At 41.1% G+C, this 18,207-nt stretch overlaps 1 protein-coding gene across 2 annotated transcripts in view; it reads right to left on the bottom strand.

The window, feature by feature from the left end:
* The window catches only part of NCOA2 (nuclear receptor coactivator 2), a 281,147-nt gene that overhangs the window by 50,769 nt on the left and 212,171 nt on the right, over positions 1 to 18,207 (bottom strand). For both annotated transcript variants that reach the window (XM_052651443.1, XM_052651442.1), the window contains exons 5-6: positions 5,525 to 5,628; positions 910 to 1,087 (exon numbers count right to left, since the gene is read on the bottom strand). In XM_052651443.1, the coding sequence (XP_052507403.1) occupies positions 910 to 1,087; positions 5,525 to 5,628 (282 nt within the window). The remainder of the gene's footprint in view (positions 1 to 909; positions 1,088 to 5,524; positions 5,629 to 18,207) is intronic.

An 18,207-nucleotide genomic window follows, 5' to 3' on the forward strand; every position in this document is an offset into this window, starting at 1 on the left:
AAACCAGCTAGTATAAACAGTTTTAAGAAAAGGAACAAAAATTTTTGCTAACTCAGGACTTGACTTTATTCTCTACTAAAATATGTACTTCTTTTTAGCCATGAAGATGTTCTTAGCATCATCAGCTTAAGTGAGAATATTAAAAAAGAGCACTTAGTGAGTGGGAACAGTTATGCTCCCCAAGCAGCCATTGAGGTGGGCCCATGCAGTGAATCACCCACTTTAAAATATGGCCCTTTATAATCACGGACACTTTTGGTCAAGATGAGGAGGGCAGGAAGGGGCAGCAGTGGGTGGGGAAGGAGGCAGCAGACCGCCATGCCACCTGCAGAGCCACTGAAGAGTCTGTGAAGCCAAAGAGCCCATTTCGGGCTCCCAGGCTAAGAGCATCCGAACCGCGACACACCACTTGTTCCTTCACATTTTATTTTTAGAACGTCGTATACACCCACATCATACTCTTCACAAGCCGGGACTCAAAATAAACTCAATCTCAAGCTTCTCGTGACCTTCTACTTAAGTGGTCATGGAGAAAAAGGACAAAACAGAGTTGGCTGGCACTGGATAGGGTGGGAGGCAATTGGGCACTGTCTTGGAAAAAAAAAAAACCACCAAACAAACCCCATGAAAATAGTTGCCATATGACTGCTTTCCATCTGAAGCCCTTTCACTTACTTTAAATATAGGGTCAAGACGATCATTCATAGACCAATATCTACAGATGGCCTTTTCTCCATGACTTCTAAGCTTAAAACATTTAACACAAGCATCTCTTAAAACACTCCCCAGCTACTGTTATCCCCGACTGACATGAAAGAGTTCTGTTTCACCTCCCGCTGGCCAAGATGATGTGTGTGGGGGCGGGGTGGCGTGGGGTGGCAAGCAGAGACCCAGAGGACATTCATTTACCTATGGACTTTGGCAGCAGGTTTTTGACGAATTCAGTGTGGTCCCCAACGTGCAGAACGCTATAGACACTTTTGTTCATCAGCTCTTCCTGGTTATACCTTAGGTACTGTGTCACATTCTCTGAAACAAACACAACGTTGCCTTCCAGGTTCACTACAAAGAAGAACCCATCAAGGGCCTATGGGAAGAGGCACAAACTGTGTTAGAAAGACTGCGGTGGAAGGTCACGTGCAACTGTTAGGAAGGGAACGGTCCTTTTAAGGGAAACATGATTCACTCATGGAGAAGAAAAGCGATCACTCTCCCACCTCTCCTCGCATTCAGAAACAACGAACACATTTTTCTTGGTGAGATGGTTCCACCTTAGAAAGCAGGACAGAGCCTACATCAGGGTTTCTTGTCATAAACTAAATGACAAACGCTCATCCTGTTACTTCATCAGGAGATAATTACTGCCACGTTAAGAGTATGAAGGCATTTATCTGTATTTTCCAAATGAGACGGATGTACTCCGCAAGGCGGAGAACAACTCACATGCTACTGATCCAGTTGAGAGCTATTACTTTTCCTTGGTATAGTTCCTCATGGAATACAATGCGAGGGAGAAGTCACTGATAATTTCCCACAGTTTAAGGATAAATGCCAAGGAAAAAAAAAATCAGAAAATTTTGCTAAGCTGCCAAGTCTTAAATGAAAAGAGCTGAAAATGATCTCAGGCCTTTTTAAGCAACGTCAGTCCTTTACTGTCTGGTGTCAGTCAGGGAAGGTGCTGGGAAGTGTGTGTCTGATGTGGCAAACCCGCCTTCCTGGGGACCTCAGGCTGAGACTACACAGGGCCTTGAGGTTCAGGTTTCCAACCCCGAGGGAAAGAAAGTAACTGATTGTGCCTGGCTGTATTTCTTTATTCTCCAGGTTGTTAAGATGCAGGTTCCTAAATCACCCAGAGAGCAGGAGCATTTTTCCTGTGACGGGTGCATGGTTCACTTTGCTTTCATTCCGAAACAGATTAGGGAAGGAGATGAAGGGCTGAGGATCATTTCAGGAAATAACAGTAGATATTGACACATTTACTGAGCCTTAAACACACTGTGACTTTTTATTTTTACTTATTTATTTTTTTGGCCGTGCTGTGCAGCTTGTGGGATTTCAGTTCCCTGACCAAGGATCGAACCCGGGGCCCTCGGCAGTGAGCGCGCAGCGTCCTAACCATTGGATTGCGAGGGAATTTCCCACTGTGTCATTTTAACATTTACAATTCTGGAAGGAATGTTTTCCCTTTGCCAATTTACAGAAGAAGGAAAAATTGAGACTCAAAGAGGGTAAGTGATTTGCCGAAGCTCTTGCAACCAGAGCTGGGATGCAAATCTGGGTGGACTGCCTCCAAAGCTTGTGCTTTGATTCCCAGGTGGCACAGAGTTCTCCCCAGTGTTGACCCAGAGTGCCTTCTTGTCACGGTTGCCTGGACAATGCAAAGTCTGGGTGCTCAGTGAGTTTCTCTTAGTTCTGCCTCCTTTCCCTTTTTGATCCTTATTTGCCACAGCTGTTTTACAGATCAGGGAGTGATTAGGACTGGATGAGTCTTGATAGTGACCAGGCATTCCTTAGATCAGGGCCAAGGGGTCCACCCAGTTCATGCCAGTTTCTTCAGGCTGTGTATTTACTGGTTTTTCACATGGATGTTTCATGGACATACCAATATAACAATGTGCATGACTGGGGCATAGTGTTTTACTTTTTCCTCTAGTTTGCTTTTTCCTTAAGTTATTATTTAACAGGCTCCTATTCTGTGAGCTTTCTTTGAAATAGTTCATCTTTAATTCTATTTTCATGACAAAACTATGCACTCTCTCAAATTAGAACTGACCACAAGGCACCAATGAAAAGCTCTTAAAATATATACATATATGTATGTATGTATATGTATATATACACACATATATGTATGTATATGTATATACATATATGTATGTATGTATAGGTATATATATACATATATGTATGTATATATATGTATACACACACACATATACACACACCATTTTAAGTTCTTCTTAAATGTTCATTGTGGTGTTCCCACTGGTGTAAACCACGTGCAAGCCAAAGCAAGACTGTGTAAATAGCTTTCCATGATAGGTTGGCATCAACTGTTGGAAACCTTATGTGAGTGTGTGCTCATGTGTATATGGGTATGTGGGGAGGGAGGTCAGGAAGTAAGTCAGTTGATTAGTTATGTACTAAGTGTTCTTTTAAACTCACAGCTTTAAATATACCTTCAACAGGGACTGTCATGATAGTATTACCTACGGGTCACTTTTGGAAGTGCACGTGGCTTCCTACTGCTTTATACAATGGTAAAGATATAGTGGAAAGATGAAATTCTTTCACCTTATAAAACTATTTGTTTTCTTAAAGCTCACTATGATATGCTCTCATGAAAAAAACCTGACATTTAGTTTTGTTGCCTAGCAACTACTATGCTATGATGTAAGCATGAGTGTGCATCTATGCCTAGAATGGCTCAATGAGAGCAAGTTTTCTCTGTTTAAATTATTGCACGTTAACAGGGAAAAGATGCAAATGCAAACCTTAAGTCTCTAGATTCAAAGCATTACCTCTCACATGTTTAGCACTGAAGTCCTGCTACACAGGTGTTTGCTCAATGCACTGAATTCTCAGAAGACTATTTTGCAACAGTGAAAATGTGGATTTGATCTTATGAGATAAGATCCACTGACATCTAGCAATCTGATTTCTGCAATTAATGAGCTTGCTCTCAAAGAGCTTGAGTCATAGCCTTGTGGTTACTGCCAGCATCTCTTTTCAGAAGCCTTGAAAATCTTCCCAACAGTTTCCACCCTACTTTAAGTCACCCCAATGTAAGTAACAAACACAGGTATATGGGATTTTCTTAACTGTAATATTTAAAATTCCCCATCATTTCCAAATGAAGTTTGTTTCCAGTTCTTTCATCGAATTCTAAGAGTCCACCTAGTTAAGGGTTTTCTCAGCTGCTTCTAAGAACCAAGTAGGAAGCAGCACTCTCTGGCCTTCCAGCGCCTTGTCAGCTCTGGAAAATCAGGTTAAGTGTGTTTTCACTTTTTCTCTAAAAACTGTCATTACGTGTTTTCAAGCCGGTGATGAAAGAGAAATAAGCAGGGCCCAACATAGGGTCCTTTAAAGTCTTTTGGTCAGTAGGGTAGCCCCAAGGGTTGAATTTTGTCATCTCTAAAAATAAAGACTGGGTCAGACAATCTTTACATTTTCTTCTGTGTCTCCCTAGCCCCATTATACAGTAGATTTTCACAGAATTAGACTTTCTAAAAATATAAATCATCTTATGCGCCAACTGGTTATCTTTGCTTTAAAAATCCTAATTTCTTCTATATGTGCGACGGCTGCCAGTGAAGCAATTCTACAATAGCAATGCTGCAGACCTTCTGGCCATGTGATAATTTTCAATCTCATCATATCATCAGCAGAGTAAATTATCCTGAGAACTGACATAATTTATGTCTCAGGGCTTCTCTGCTTCTTGTTATATATTCACTGACATTTTTTTCCCCTCATCTTACCATAGCCTACCTCCTGAATTTTAATTTTGGAATAGGTATAGCAAAGAATCTGATGCTTAATACTGTACTGGTTAATAAAATAAGAAAGGGGGACTTAACAAATTCTAGATAGTAGTCTGATCATGAAAACTCCTAAAGTTAATAAAGAAATGGCAGTTAATTAAGAAGAAGGAGATATATGTATACTCACAGCTGATTCACACTGTTGTACAGCAGAAACTAATACAACATTGTAAAACAATTACATATGATACTCCAATCAAAAAAAAGTTGGACCCCCCCAAAAGAAATGGTGGTTAAGATCACCCATTGCAGTGATGCTTATCTTAAAAGTTCTGAATATTACTTCAATTTTTGTCTTTATGAAATCAACAATCTAGATTTATGTAGCATAAATAAAAAATATAAACCTCCATTTGGTCCTCAAATTTTAGTCTGTATACATAATTATCTGTACTTGTATAGGTGAATATCTAAGAATTCTGGCAACATTTCAAAACACAATATATCATAGAATTTAACAGGATGTGTGAACATGAGTGCTTGTGAAATGAATGCTCAACTAGCACTTAAAGTTGGTCAAATTTATATTCTAATCTGGTTAATTTAATTCTACATTATCAATCGGAAAGGTATGTAAGCTGGAACCAGGAGTAAATTTTAGATACATATTAGTAAGCTCAGGAGGTCAGCAGTACTTCCATTTTAAGAGTGAAAAGTAAATGTGGATTAGCCTTAAATTATATTCACTTAAAAATGAATTTTTTTTTGTTTTTGTTTTTAAAACTTTTTATTTGAGATTGGAGTTTAGCTAATTAACAATGCTGTGATAGTTTCAGGTGGACAGCCAAGGGACTGAGCCACACATATACATGTATCCATTTTCTCCCTCAAGCTCCCCTCCCTTCCAGGCTGTCACATAACATTGGGTAGAGTTCCCTGCGCTATATAGTAGGACCTTCTTGGTGGTCCATTTTAAACACAGCAGCATTCACTGAAAGATTAAACGGAATACTGGGAAGATCAACAGCAGGGTGAAATACCTCCAGCATCATCGGCCCCAGTGCATCCTTGTCAATGACCCCCTGCCCGGTAGACGATACGTCTGACTTCTGCACTTCATCGATGTTGGCAGCTGCTGCTTTCTCTGCAACAAACACGAGTGTGAATTAACTGGTGTGCTATTTCAAGGACAGAGTGACACAAGAACATTTTTATTGTTATGACTTCAAAAAAAAATCTTCAGCAGGATCAGATCAGACTGTAAAAGAGTTAGAGAACATCCCTGCTGCCATGGCACGGGAGAAACTGCTGGAAGCGGGAGCCAGAACATTAACTTTTCACCTCCAAGACCTGTGGCTCAGAGCCCCTTTCAGGCTGCCGATAAAATGAGTTTAGAGGTTTCATGCCAGTCCCCAACAAGCTTTTTTTTTTTTTTTAAAGACTGCAGAACTGTTATATACTGCAGCACAATTAGGGCTTTCTGCAGACTCCCTAAGCAGGGATGACTGACCGGGAGTCTGTAGTTCAGGCTTTGGGAGAGAAATCAGAGATGTGTCTGAAGGAATAAAAACGAGTCCTGACCACTGTTGCTGCTTCCACGGGACACTCCTGTGGCTTTTGGACTGTCTCACCTCTTGTCACCTTCACATTTAGAATAACCAAAAAGACTGGCCCCTGCCTGGAGGAAGGTGATTAACAACATGAGGCAGAGAGCGAGACACCCTATCAGGCACTCGGAGAATTTCGACGGCAGCCCTTTCATCTAGTTCAGAGATGCCTGGTCTCGGCTCCTGGACTCAAATGGGCGAAGCAACTTCCCACCAGGCCTGGGAAGACATTCCGTCATGGAAAAGGCTCGTGGAGGAAACAGATGCACAGTCATCAATGTATATGCAAATGGGTTATTTCGAGAACACCAAGAAAAGTTTAAAGCATAACAAGATAAATTGCAACAATTTGTTAGAAAACAACACAACACGATGTACCAATTATTTGTCCTGGAATAAATTATAGCCTTTTTACACTGCATGTTATCACTGTAATTAAATGCAAGTTAAGAAAACTGTGAGGATGAGATGGTTGGATGGCATCATCGACTCAACGGACATGACTTTGAGCAGACTCTGGGAGATAGTGAAGGATAGTGAAGGACAGGGAAGCCTGGTGTGCTGCAGTTCATGGGGTCACAAAGAGTCAGACACGACTGAGACTGAACCACAGAGAAAACTGTAAATCAATTCAGTACTCAGAATCAACTTGATTTCATGAACTTAGCAGACTCTGCTTCTTTTTTTTTTTGGTAACAGAAGATTTTACACAGTATTTGTGAAAACCTGTAAAGCTTAATTTGTACCTGGGAGCTTACAGAAAATAATTAGGAATTATGCAGGCCCTCCAAGTCTTGATGGAAATTGTCCACATGCATACGTATCAGTGGAAAAGGGAAGAGGGCCTGTGTAGTTCAAGTCTCAGCTCAGCCACTTAGTACAAGTCAGAGCATGTCACTTCAACTTTTGGAGGCCTTAGTTCCTGCCTTCTTGCTTCATGGGCTGTGACAGGAGTAAATGGGATATGTAAAACACACTTAAAAAAATCAGCAAGTAAGGGCCTTCCCTAGCATTCCAGTGTTTAAGACTCTGAGCCTTCCATTCAGGGGGTATGGGTTCAATCCCTGGCTGGGGAATTAAGATCCCACGTGTTGTGCAGCACAGCTAAAAACAAGGAAAAACAAAACAAAATCCATAAAGTAACTTACAAATTTAACTTACTACTAGCCTATCTGTCTTTATTAGCTCTTCCTGACTGAGTTCCAAAGGCAGAGGTCAGAAGCAGGGAGTATGTGTTTTCTCAGTGACTCTGCGACATTCCTGATTCACCTGCTTAGATCTGAATAATTGTGACTGGCTATAAATAGAGCTGTGGCTTGTCTAATAGCCTTTATAACTCAGCATGTGAGGATGTGCTAGTCCTCACTTCATCTTTCCTTGCTGCCCTCCCCAGCTCTCGACTGTAGGTCCCTCACCCTAGCTGCTGGCTGGATCTCAGCCCAGCTCTTCAAGTCATTCTCATGTGGGGCAGGTGGGATCTCAGGCACTCCTCTTCCCCCCTCCCCATTTTTCCCAGAAATTTTTTCATTGCCAAATAACTCCCAAATAAATACATATTGGGACCTACTCCTCCCCACCCCCAGTTCACTCTTTGACGCTGTATATTTCTCTTCAGTTTCTGCTCCCTTCCCCATGTCAGTCCAGAGACAGGACAGGCACCGTCAGTGGCTGCTTCATCTACTTTCCCTCTAATTTAACAGCCCTGCCCTGTGAGGTCTCTGCAGGTTTAGGCCTAAAGGATCCCTGAGTTTCATGACTACTGAATCGCAAAAGTCATGTAATAAATATTATAAATGTCCCTGCATTCACTTTTATTTACTTTTTGTTTTCAGTGTGGTGGCATTCAGGGTGTAGGAGTGTTAAAACTGCAGACTGAGTAATCCTCAGCCTCATTTTAGGGCAAAATAATACAAAATGACAAAGTTTCTGATAATCCATTTCCAAGTCCTTTGGTAAAAAAAACCTGAAGGACAGTTGATATGCAATATTTAATCAGTTTCTGGTGTGCAATAAAGTGATTCAACATTTTTATACATCATAGTCCACTTCAAGTTGTTATAAAACATTGCTGATAATCCTTGAATTATATGTTACCTCCATGTATTTATTTCCCACGTCTTTTAGAGACAATCAATATATTCTGTGAGATATTTATATTTTGAGGATCTGATCATCATGCTGAAGACCCCAAAGTTTCCTCAATCCATTCAATATTTTGTAGAATTAAAAAATTCAAACTTGGAAAAACTCAATCATGCAGGTTCCTAAACAGTGACAGACTTTCAGATTGGGGTATTCCAAAAGTTCTAGCAATGTGTTCTGGTGCTGAATTTTTGATGCTTATCAGAAAATACAGAGCATGAGATTATCATTTTCTTTCATTTTTAGGAATCTACAGGTCGTAATTTAGGTTAAGGGCCTAAAATTTAATGTAAGAGATGATTCAGAGGGGGCAAAACATTTTTTTTTGGCTCTACTGGAAAGCCTGGATAAAAATAATTATCATCCTGAAAAACTGCAATGATCAACCATGTCATTTTCCCCCTCTTTCTAACATTCAACTGATAAATTTTTGAAAGGAAAAAAGCAGCAGCTAACAGGCACTCACAGAGAATGCAGGGCTGGTATGAGGAAACTGGCCAGGAATACTGTCCATGCGTCTTGGTGTCCTGCTATGCGTTCCAGTCATGCTTGTGGTACAGGTGGAGTGAAGGATCCTTGTGGGATGAGAGGATATGTCTTGCTGGGGGCATGGGGTAGGGGCCGTCTACTGAGTCAAACGAGAACTTAGGGCTGTACAGTGAGGAACTAACTTTAAATTCAAAGAAGAGATTTTTTTTTTTTTTTTTTAAAAAGGCTGGGCAGAGCTGAAAATACTTCATATCCCCTGTAGTTGTGTTTTCTGTGGGACACGTGAGTGCATGGCAAAAGCAACGGTCGTGTGGCATCTGTTCCTGGGGAAATCTCAGCCTGGCCTCTGAAACCACTGTTGAGGAATAATGGCCAACAATTTGTCTAAGCTGGAATTTTAGGAATCCCGGACTCAGAATGAAAACAACAAAAATTTTCCCAAGATCAATCTGAAATAATATTAGTGTGCTGGCAAAGAAAATTCCAAATGAGGCCACTGAGTATCTGCAAGAGAACTTTTAAAATGTTCAATGTTCACACAATGCTATTCATATATTTACTCAGAGAATGGGAACTGTTCACTACTCATAGAATAAATAAATAAGAAAAAAGGGAAAAGAATTTAGGGACCTTTATGCCTGTCCTCACTGAAGATCTATACATATTTATTTATATTTATTTTTTGTTAACTTGTCGTCTATTCAATTCTGCATTGGATTTGTGCTTTGGCTACTTCTCAATATTAAAATCTCAATAGTATGAAGTGATAGAAAATACATAGAAATATGGCTTTACCAAGGTAATCTGAATCTAAATTAAACTGGCCATGAATTTGTATTATTTGGGTACTGTACAAAGTTCATTTGGGCTTTACAGTCAAATAGGAGGAAGAAAAAAACTCCTTTGAGATATCTTGTCATGTTACCCGGACATACATTGGTATTTTGTGGGAGCATTTCAAGAATGAGTATGCTATTTTTATGTCCCAGATATAAATAAGCTTAAATCCTTAGATATATTTATACTTCTGTAAGAACAGCCATTACTATACTAAAACATACTATTTAATATTTTTAAATTAGGCAGTTTTCTCAGTGGTCACAAATTATTTTTACTTTTCTATATTTTGCATCAATTAACCATAAAAATATAGTTACAAAAATATCCTTCAGTAAACTCCACAGTTTACTGAAAGATTATCCCAGATCTTTTCAAATGATCAAAACCTTATAAAATCTCATTATTACAGGCGGAACTCTTACGCTGAAAAAAAGAGATGATAAACCTGAATTTTCAGAGCCTACAAAAAGCTTTCTCCTCCGTGCCCTGCTTTCCAGTTCTTTTGTACTTTGACTATTAAGGTTGTTCTTTTTAGGTAAAGAATATGACCTGAAAGAGTGACAATGAAAACAGTAAGTCTGTCCTTTCCTTCCTCACCCCCCTAAAGACAAAAATGCCATGAAATCGCTCTAGGTCTTTGTAATAGCCCAGCGTTACAAATGCAAAGCTCTGATTAAAGAGACTGTCCAAGGATGCGGCCGTCATCTTTCTGCTACTGACCCTCCCTCTTGGGTGGCTGCTCTAAGAGCAAGCCCATCCTTCCTCCATTCACCGGCACTCTAGAAATCCAATACCAATTAATTAGATTTCCAGTTTCAAAGCAAAGAACAAACCCCGTCTCTTTAGGGACTGTGTTAAGATGAGTCATACCACAAACTGGGAGAAAATCATTAATATGATATTCCATATGCTTTTCTTCATAAGTAATTATTACTTGCACTTTCTCTCAGAACAAAAGGAAAGGTGAGTAGGGAAGCGTTTAATCTCTAGATATTTAAGTGATTTACAAATACAAAGTAAAATTTAAATTTCCTGGTGAGAACAGAAACACACAGAAACTGTGATTCTAGCAAAAAAAAATTATATATCCTTGGAAAAAAAGCAGATATAGCTGCATATATAGCTATTTTAAAAGTATGAAGTGATGTGTGTATGTTTCTTAAAGACCTTTACATATTCTTAGGGAACATCATTCATTGATTTTTGGTAACCTAGTGAATCTTATAATATTAGAAGGTCTCATCTACTTGTTAATTAGGCAACTGAACTGAGAACATGCACTCCCAGGGCCTTTCTGAAAAATATGGCCAGAACAGATTCCTGCCTCTCACGGGGACGGCAGCATGGCCCAGGGGACAGCCACATAATTGCTCTAATTCCAGCAGCAGCAGTGGCGACAACCAGCGATGACTTAGAAACCTAAGTGCTATTTAATGTCTGCCCATTAGAGGGACATGGTGACATGGTTATTATTTAAGAGGTTTATGCTTTTGCTTTTTCTCTCTCAAAAAAAATCATCTGAATATGGGACTTCCCTGGTGGTCCAGTGGTTAAGACTCCATGATTCCAATGCAGGGTATGTGGGTTCTATCCCTGGTCAGGGAACTAAGATTCCACACTTCATAAATACATAAAAAATTAAAAAAAAAAATCATCTGAAGAAGCCATGGAAAACTTGCGGAAATTATCTTTAAAAACTGGAACAGAAACAAGTATCAGTGATTCACTCTGAAAAATATATAACCTGAAAACTAACCCATGGTTTATTTTTACATCTAGAGAATATTTGAACATTGCCCATGTTTGGATGCCCTGACATGTAACAAGTAAGAGTTGAAAAGTTGTTCCCAAGTTTGGTCAAGTATGAGTAGAGCTGCTTTTACGGAAGTGGTATTATTTAAGGTATTAGCACCTTCAACTAAAAGGGAACCTGATACTTTATGCAGGTTTTATAATTAATTCCACTGCTCCAAAATGAGTGCAATCACTCACCCAGATACCTATCAATTTTTCAACAGACTGACGTCAAAGACGAGTCTAATTACCCCCACAACAAATTTTAACACTCGAGTAGGAATACATCCACAATTTCCACCTTTTCCTGTATTGAGGATTTCAGGTGAAGCGACAGTCCAACCCAGCAGTGCTGGGACCCACGCTGAGAGTGAGCAGAGAAGTCATTGAGACGATGACAGGCAGTTTCTGGCCAAGCACTACAGATAAAATATTACAGGGAAAGTGATGTAGCATCTCAAAGGTTCTAGAAGGTAAAACCAGAGAATTATGCATCTGCACCCAACTAAAATTAGAAAAGCTGCCATCTGGCTCCGTGAAGCCAGCAGCACATTCTTATTCATTAGGAAGCATTCTGCTAACATAAAAACACAAGGCCCTTCCTGTGCTCTCCAAATGTGTTTATCTTTTCAACATTAATGCACTATATATCATCGGGCTGCTGAAATCTCCTGCCGTGCATATTAAAAACGCACAGCTGCACTTTCTTTGAGGGTGGGAGGAGCTTCGGCTCCAAGTCACCTCCCCCTCTTCCTGACTCGGGAGCTTGGTTCACTGCATCATGGTTTCCCCTGGGCACGAAGAAACGGTAAAGTGAACCCATCTGAAGGCTACCTCCCCCAGCCTCTGGCAAAGCCCCCCGGCTCTCTCGCTTCAAGAGAAAGCAATACGCTTGGTTTCATTGCCATCAATGGGAAGGTGTGACTGCTGACGCGGAACCAACCATTGTGCCATAAGTTTGAAATACGCACGTCCTACTTTGAAAACGAATGTACCACACGGATCAGGAAGAGAAAATGGTAGCCAGAAAAGATTCTGGGTATAACTGGCTAGAAAACACTTTTGCTTACAAGAACTATCACTGAATCTGCTATCACCAATGTACCATTTTATTTAGCACCCTACTTCAATATTACCTATCAATATTGAATGTACTGATAGGTAAAATTGACAGTGGATAACCTTTCGTACTACACCATGCATGTATATAACTATTTGTCCAGAATCTTTCTTTTACATAATCTATATATGTCTATGAGGAAGGACCTAAAATTTAAAGACAGATCCTGGAAGGCAGAGAACAACAACAACAACAACAAAATCAGACACAAAATCAACCACATCGACAGAGAAAAGAAAATTGTTTAACTCTGTGGCAACATGGCTTCAGGAGCACTGCAGGTAGATCAACTCAAAGGCAACAAGCACACGTCATTAAACCCAGGCTGTCAGGATTCATTCATTCTCCACTGTGAGAACGTCGGTCTCTGCCTGCATCTTCTCCAGCAATGGAGTATTAAGAGCTGAGGGCAAAATAAAATCTGAGAACTGCTTGGTTCCAGTTAAGTCTAATTTATAGGGTGCTGACAGCTAAGGCTTTAGGAGTTATCTGAATAAGGAACGGAGGAATCAGAATTTGCTTAGAAGGCTGAAAGGTGAGAATAAGATTACATAAAAGGAAAAAAAAAATCAGTAGGTATGAAAGAAGTGAGAAGTCAGGTGAAGTTTGAATTCAGCACTCATTCAGGATATTTAACAGCAGTCTCTCAAAGGACAAAACTATTAAAAGAAAAAGTTTCACTTTTCTCAAACACATATGTTAACTCAAGCAATGCCAATAAAATGATACCACAGGAGCATGCAAAGCTTCTCATAAATGGGTTAATATATGGAAATTACATGAAAAGTTGTTTCTAAAATCCTTAAGAGGACTTTAGCCTCAGCAGTAGAAATATTCTATCATTATTCTGTCAACTAGCACAGCATAATTCATCTAACTGTCCTATCTTGAATGCGTGTGTGCTCAGTCACTTCAGTCATGTCCAACTCTTTGCAATTCCATGGACTGTTCTCCAGGCAGAATACTGGACTGGGTTTCCATGCTCTTCTCCAGGGGATCTTCCCAACCCAGGGATCGAACCTATGTCTCTTATGTCTCCTTGTATTGCAGCCCCAGTCCTACCTTACACCCTAGCAATATTTATTATCTCTCTCCCTAGTGGCATGATCCTGTTTGAAGGTTTCAGATACTTTCTGACTCTTCCATCAGCACCAGATGCCCTTCCACCTGTTCTCTTGGAAGACCAATCATTGTTTCGGAAGCTCACAACAATCAAGCTAACCCCTTCCTCTGCTCCTGCAAGGCCTGATGCCTAACCAGCCCCTGACCCTGGGGCTGTGAGATGACTGATCTGTTCCCACACCTGTCCCTTTAGCAGCATTGCTGGCTGCTTGACAACAGGAGAAGTCTTTTTACTCCCTGGCTGGCACACAGTGGGTGCTCAATCATGTGTTAACATTGAACAGTTTTACCGCTGGAACTAAAATTCAGGATATGGAGAATCTAAAACTCACAAGTACCTCTTTAGAAAGAGCTGTTCTGAAGGGCTTCACTGCGTACTTAACATAGTGGGGGGTCCAAGGTTCTGATTTTTGTAGTCCAAGTATGAAGCAGAAATAGGATGAGACAGAAGTGAGACTGTTGGTGTTAAGGGCATCAGGACTATCCTGGTGGAGAATGGGGCAGCATTAGGTGGGGTGCTGTATATTTCTTTCCAGAGTTCGGGGATTTTATTAACAAAAACAATAATATAGCACCTTCTCACTGACCAAAGCACCATCTCTTTCCACACTTTAGAGATGAAGAAAAATAAAAGACCAACTTTATTCATCTATCTAGGTAATCTATCATTTAGGAAGTTGCAAATTGCTCCATAAAAAAAGGGTAGCTTAGGTATCATGGGAGTTTTTAATCTGACTCGGGGATTTTCCTAGCCATGCTTAGCTCTTAAAAAATTATGAGTCAAGCCAGGTTGATGTCCACAAACCACACGTTTGCTGGGGACCCAGGATGGAAGAGAGCTTCATCAGATTCCTTGGGCTTCCTACACGGTGGGCTGGGAGAAGCCCTGGCCTCCAAGGAGAAGTTCCCTGTCTGAGTTACACAAGTCATCTGGAAGGTGAGGCTGGGCAGAGGAGGGCTGACATCCCTGGAGAGGCTGGCAAGGATCTTGTCTTATTTAACTTTGGATACTCAGTGACTAACATGAAACTTACCACCTCAATGGTGTCCAATGAAAGCACAGGGTAGAAGGGGAGGGGGTGGAGGGGGAGAGGCTAGGAAACAAAGAAGGATTGGTCTCTTGAGGTCCGCTTACCCTTCTCACCAATTCCACCAAAAGTTCCCACTTCGTTCAGGGTTCACAGGGCTCCAATTGCAAGACTCCCTTTCCCTTAGCAGTGGATGTTCAGAGGAATGCCTCTTGTGAGACTGAACACCCGCCTAGGACTCGACCTTCCTTTTCCCTGGGGCCATTCTTCCATGCCCACCCCTGTGCTCCCACTCGTTTGCCACTGACATGCCTCCTGCTCTGATTCACTTTAGGTTCCGCCTGTCAGACCAGCTAGCCTGCCCTCTCCTCACGATCCTCTCCCCTCTGGATATTTTTTCCTTCCAGTTTTTCTCTGCAGACACAGGACCTGAAGCCTGTCTCCTGAAGAGACTGGTACAGTGAGTTGTGCAGACCTGCCTCTCCTTTGCCCACTGAGACCCCAACAATCTCACAGGGACGCATCCACTTCAGGGGGGGTCTGTCCTGCCTGCCACCCCTGGAACCCCGGGTGCTCACTTGTGCCTTAGCTTGAGTAGTCATGGCGGAACCTTTCGAGCAGGCTTTTTAAAAAGCAAGTGTTCCCAATTTCGAGCACCTAATGCAGGAAGCTGATAATAGAACATAGAATCATCCAATTTAGAATCCTGAAACATTAAATTATGTTAAATCATATCACCCCAGTAGAGAAAGCACAGCACTGATAACAATTTGGGAACCTTGCATAAATACATGGAGCAGCATGCCTCTGGTTAATCACAGAAGGCAGGCCCGAGGAGGGCATACTAGCAAGGGGTTGAGGCAACTGGATTTCAAAGTGACTGTAAGGTGAGGGCAGTGTCCCTGGTGAGAGGTCTCCATGGTCAGGGACCAGAGCTAGGGCCAGGGCCCCCAGCATCTACTCCCTGGGTCACAGGGCACATACAGGGCCCACTGTCAGAGATGGGCTCCAGAAAATCACACTGTCTGCAACCACCAAAAATCTCCTGTGGATGAAAAATCTCTAAAAACTGAAGTTTCATTTAGATCAATTCGGCAGATTAATGACTAAGACATAATCAAATCCCAGGTAATTCCTATGTGAATGTTTAGGGAGGAGAAGAAACAACTATTAAGACAACAGATCTAGTCAAGTCTATTTTAGGCACTTCAAACAATTACTACAAGCAAAGTGAATCATTTCTGGTGACAGTGAAGCCATCATTCTTGGTTGTTTCTTGTTAGTCCACAAAAATAGAACTTTTGTGATTTCTTTTTTAATCACAAAAATGATACAGCAAGTATCATTTTTATATCATACAGAAACAGAAGTTTAATCTATTCAAATGTTGAAATAGCATTTTGATTTGAACTCATATTTTTACATGCCAAAATGTTGGTACCCCTTGCCCCCGCAACTATTCTCTAAGAGGTCCTGGACTTTATGAACTTGGGCTCTGGGGAGAGAGCACAGTGATTTGTGCTGACCATGCAGAGCGACAGACAGAGTTGTTATGAATGGTTCGTCTCCTGAACGAAAAGCTCTCACCTTAGGATGGCATCTGAACCGTCCAGACCAAATGTGAAGTAAAGCCAGGTAAAAGAAAGGCTGTGACTTGTCTTGAAGGCCAAATATATGCCATTACAGAATAACCAATACAATATTGTAAAGTAATTAACCTCCAATTAAAATAAATACTTATATTAAAAAAAAAGAATATTTTACAGCAAAGTTTGCCCACACAACAAAGAGAAAGTGGACTTGAATTTGCAGATTCCAACACACATATGCAAAACTTTGATTGTGGAGAACAATCACTGTACCCTCAGTAAGAGACTGAAAGTAAAAGTGCTAGTTGATAGGTCGTGTCTAACTCTTTGCGATCCCATGGACTGTAGCCCTCCAGGCTCCTCTGTCCATGGGATTCTCCAGGCGAGAATACTAGAGTGGGTTGCCATTCCCTTCTCCAGGGGATCTTCTGAACCCAGGGATTGAACCCAGGTATCTTGCACTGCAGGCAGACTCTTGACCATCTGAGCTACCAGAGAAGCCCAGTAAGAGATTAGGTGAAAAGAAAAGGACTGGGACGAATTTGGGAAGTAAGCAGACCTTCCTAATTTTCTAAAATAGGAGGTTTCCTTATCATTATCACTGTATCCTAAGTTCAAAAGACATCTTAGAAAACCAATATTTGCTGTTTCATAATGACAATAGCAAAAGATTTCAATTTGTCTTTAAAGTGACCCTTTAAATGCTGTGTGGCTTAAAATCTCTCCAATTTAAGCAGGGGCGGCACTGAGTTGTCAACCAGCCTTCCACAACTATTTACAGCAGCAGGGAATTAAAGAGAAGACAGGGGTCAGCTTCACGCAGAAACTCATAGGCCTCACCAGGCAGCCGGTGCACAGTGAGGGGCTTAGAAACTGTGGTACCTGCACGTCTGAAAGCCCAGCAAAAGTGTGGACAAGAGGTGACCACAGTTTGCACGATGAGGTTAAAGTGAAATGAACAAAGGTTGACATTTACAGAGATTTCTAAATTTGGTATCCTGACTACCTTTCCCACAATGAAATTCTCTCCTTTCTTTGTATATGGTCTTATGATTCTCCAGTAAATTTTGTATGCTACAGAAAAAAGTTTTGTGATGCTGCTGGTAACTGAGGAATTCTCTTGGATATTATATGTTATGTCCTCTCAAATACAAAGACTATTTAAAGCAGTCAAATCTACTTGCAAGACATTTTAAAGGCATCTGAAGTCTGACAGGGATTCCTTGGCAGTCCAATGGTTAAGACTTGGCACTTTCACTGCAGGGGGGCCCAGGTTCCATCCTCGGTTGGGGAACTAAGACCCTGCAAGCCACATGTGACGTGGTGCCCCACCCCCTCAACCCCCCCCAAAGTCTGACAATTTCTTTGGAAGGAATGATGCTAAAGCTGAAGCTCCAGTACTTTGGCCACCTCATGCGAAGAGTTGACTCATTGGAAAAGACTCTGATGCTGGGAGGGATTGGGGGCAGGAGGAGAAGGGGACGACAGAGGATGAGATGGCTGGATGGCATCACGAACTCGATGGACGTGAGTCTGAGTGAACTCCGGGAGACGGTGATGGACAGGGAGGCCTGGTGTGCTGCGATTCATGGGGTCGCAAAGAGTCGGACACAACCGAGCGACTGAACTGAACTGAACTGAACAAAGTTTATGGAAAAGTTTGAGCTACAACTGAAAGATATACACACAGCGAGTGCCATGGCTATTCCCATGGGGAAAAAAAGTCCTGGGGAGTCCATGATTGTCTGTGTAGGCCATGGCATATATAAAAGTTAACTAATTATAAATATGAAGAAGACATAACAGGAATTAACTTACTCCCTATCAAATTTACTGGTTTAAATTAGCTTCAAATTAATTTTTGTTTTACATGTATTAGCTGTGAGAAAGAACTTTTCCTTACCACTCTACAACCCTTCAAATGATGACATAAAACCTTCATTAGATGCACTCTTCCTATTTCCACTTTTAATTTCCCTGCTTACACTTTCG

This window comes from Budorcas taxicolor, chromosome 14, assembly GCF_023091745.1.
Source record: "Budorcas taxicolor isolate Tak-1 chromosome 14, Takin1.1, whole genome shotgun sequence".
Lineage (NCBI taxonomy): Eukaryota > Metazoa > Chordata > Mammalia > Artiodactyla > Bovidae > Budorcas > Budorcas taxicolor.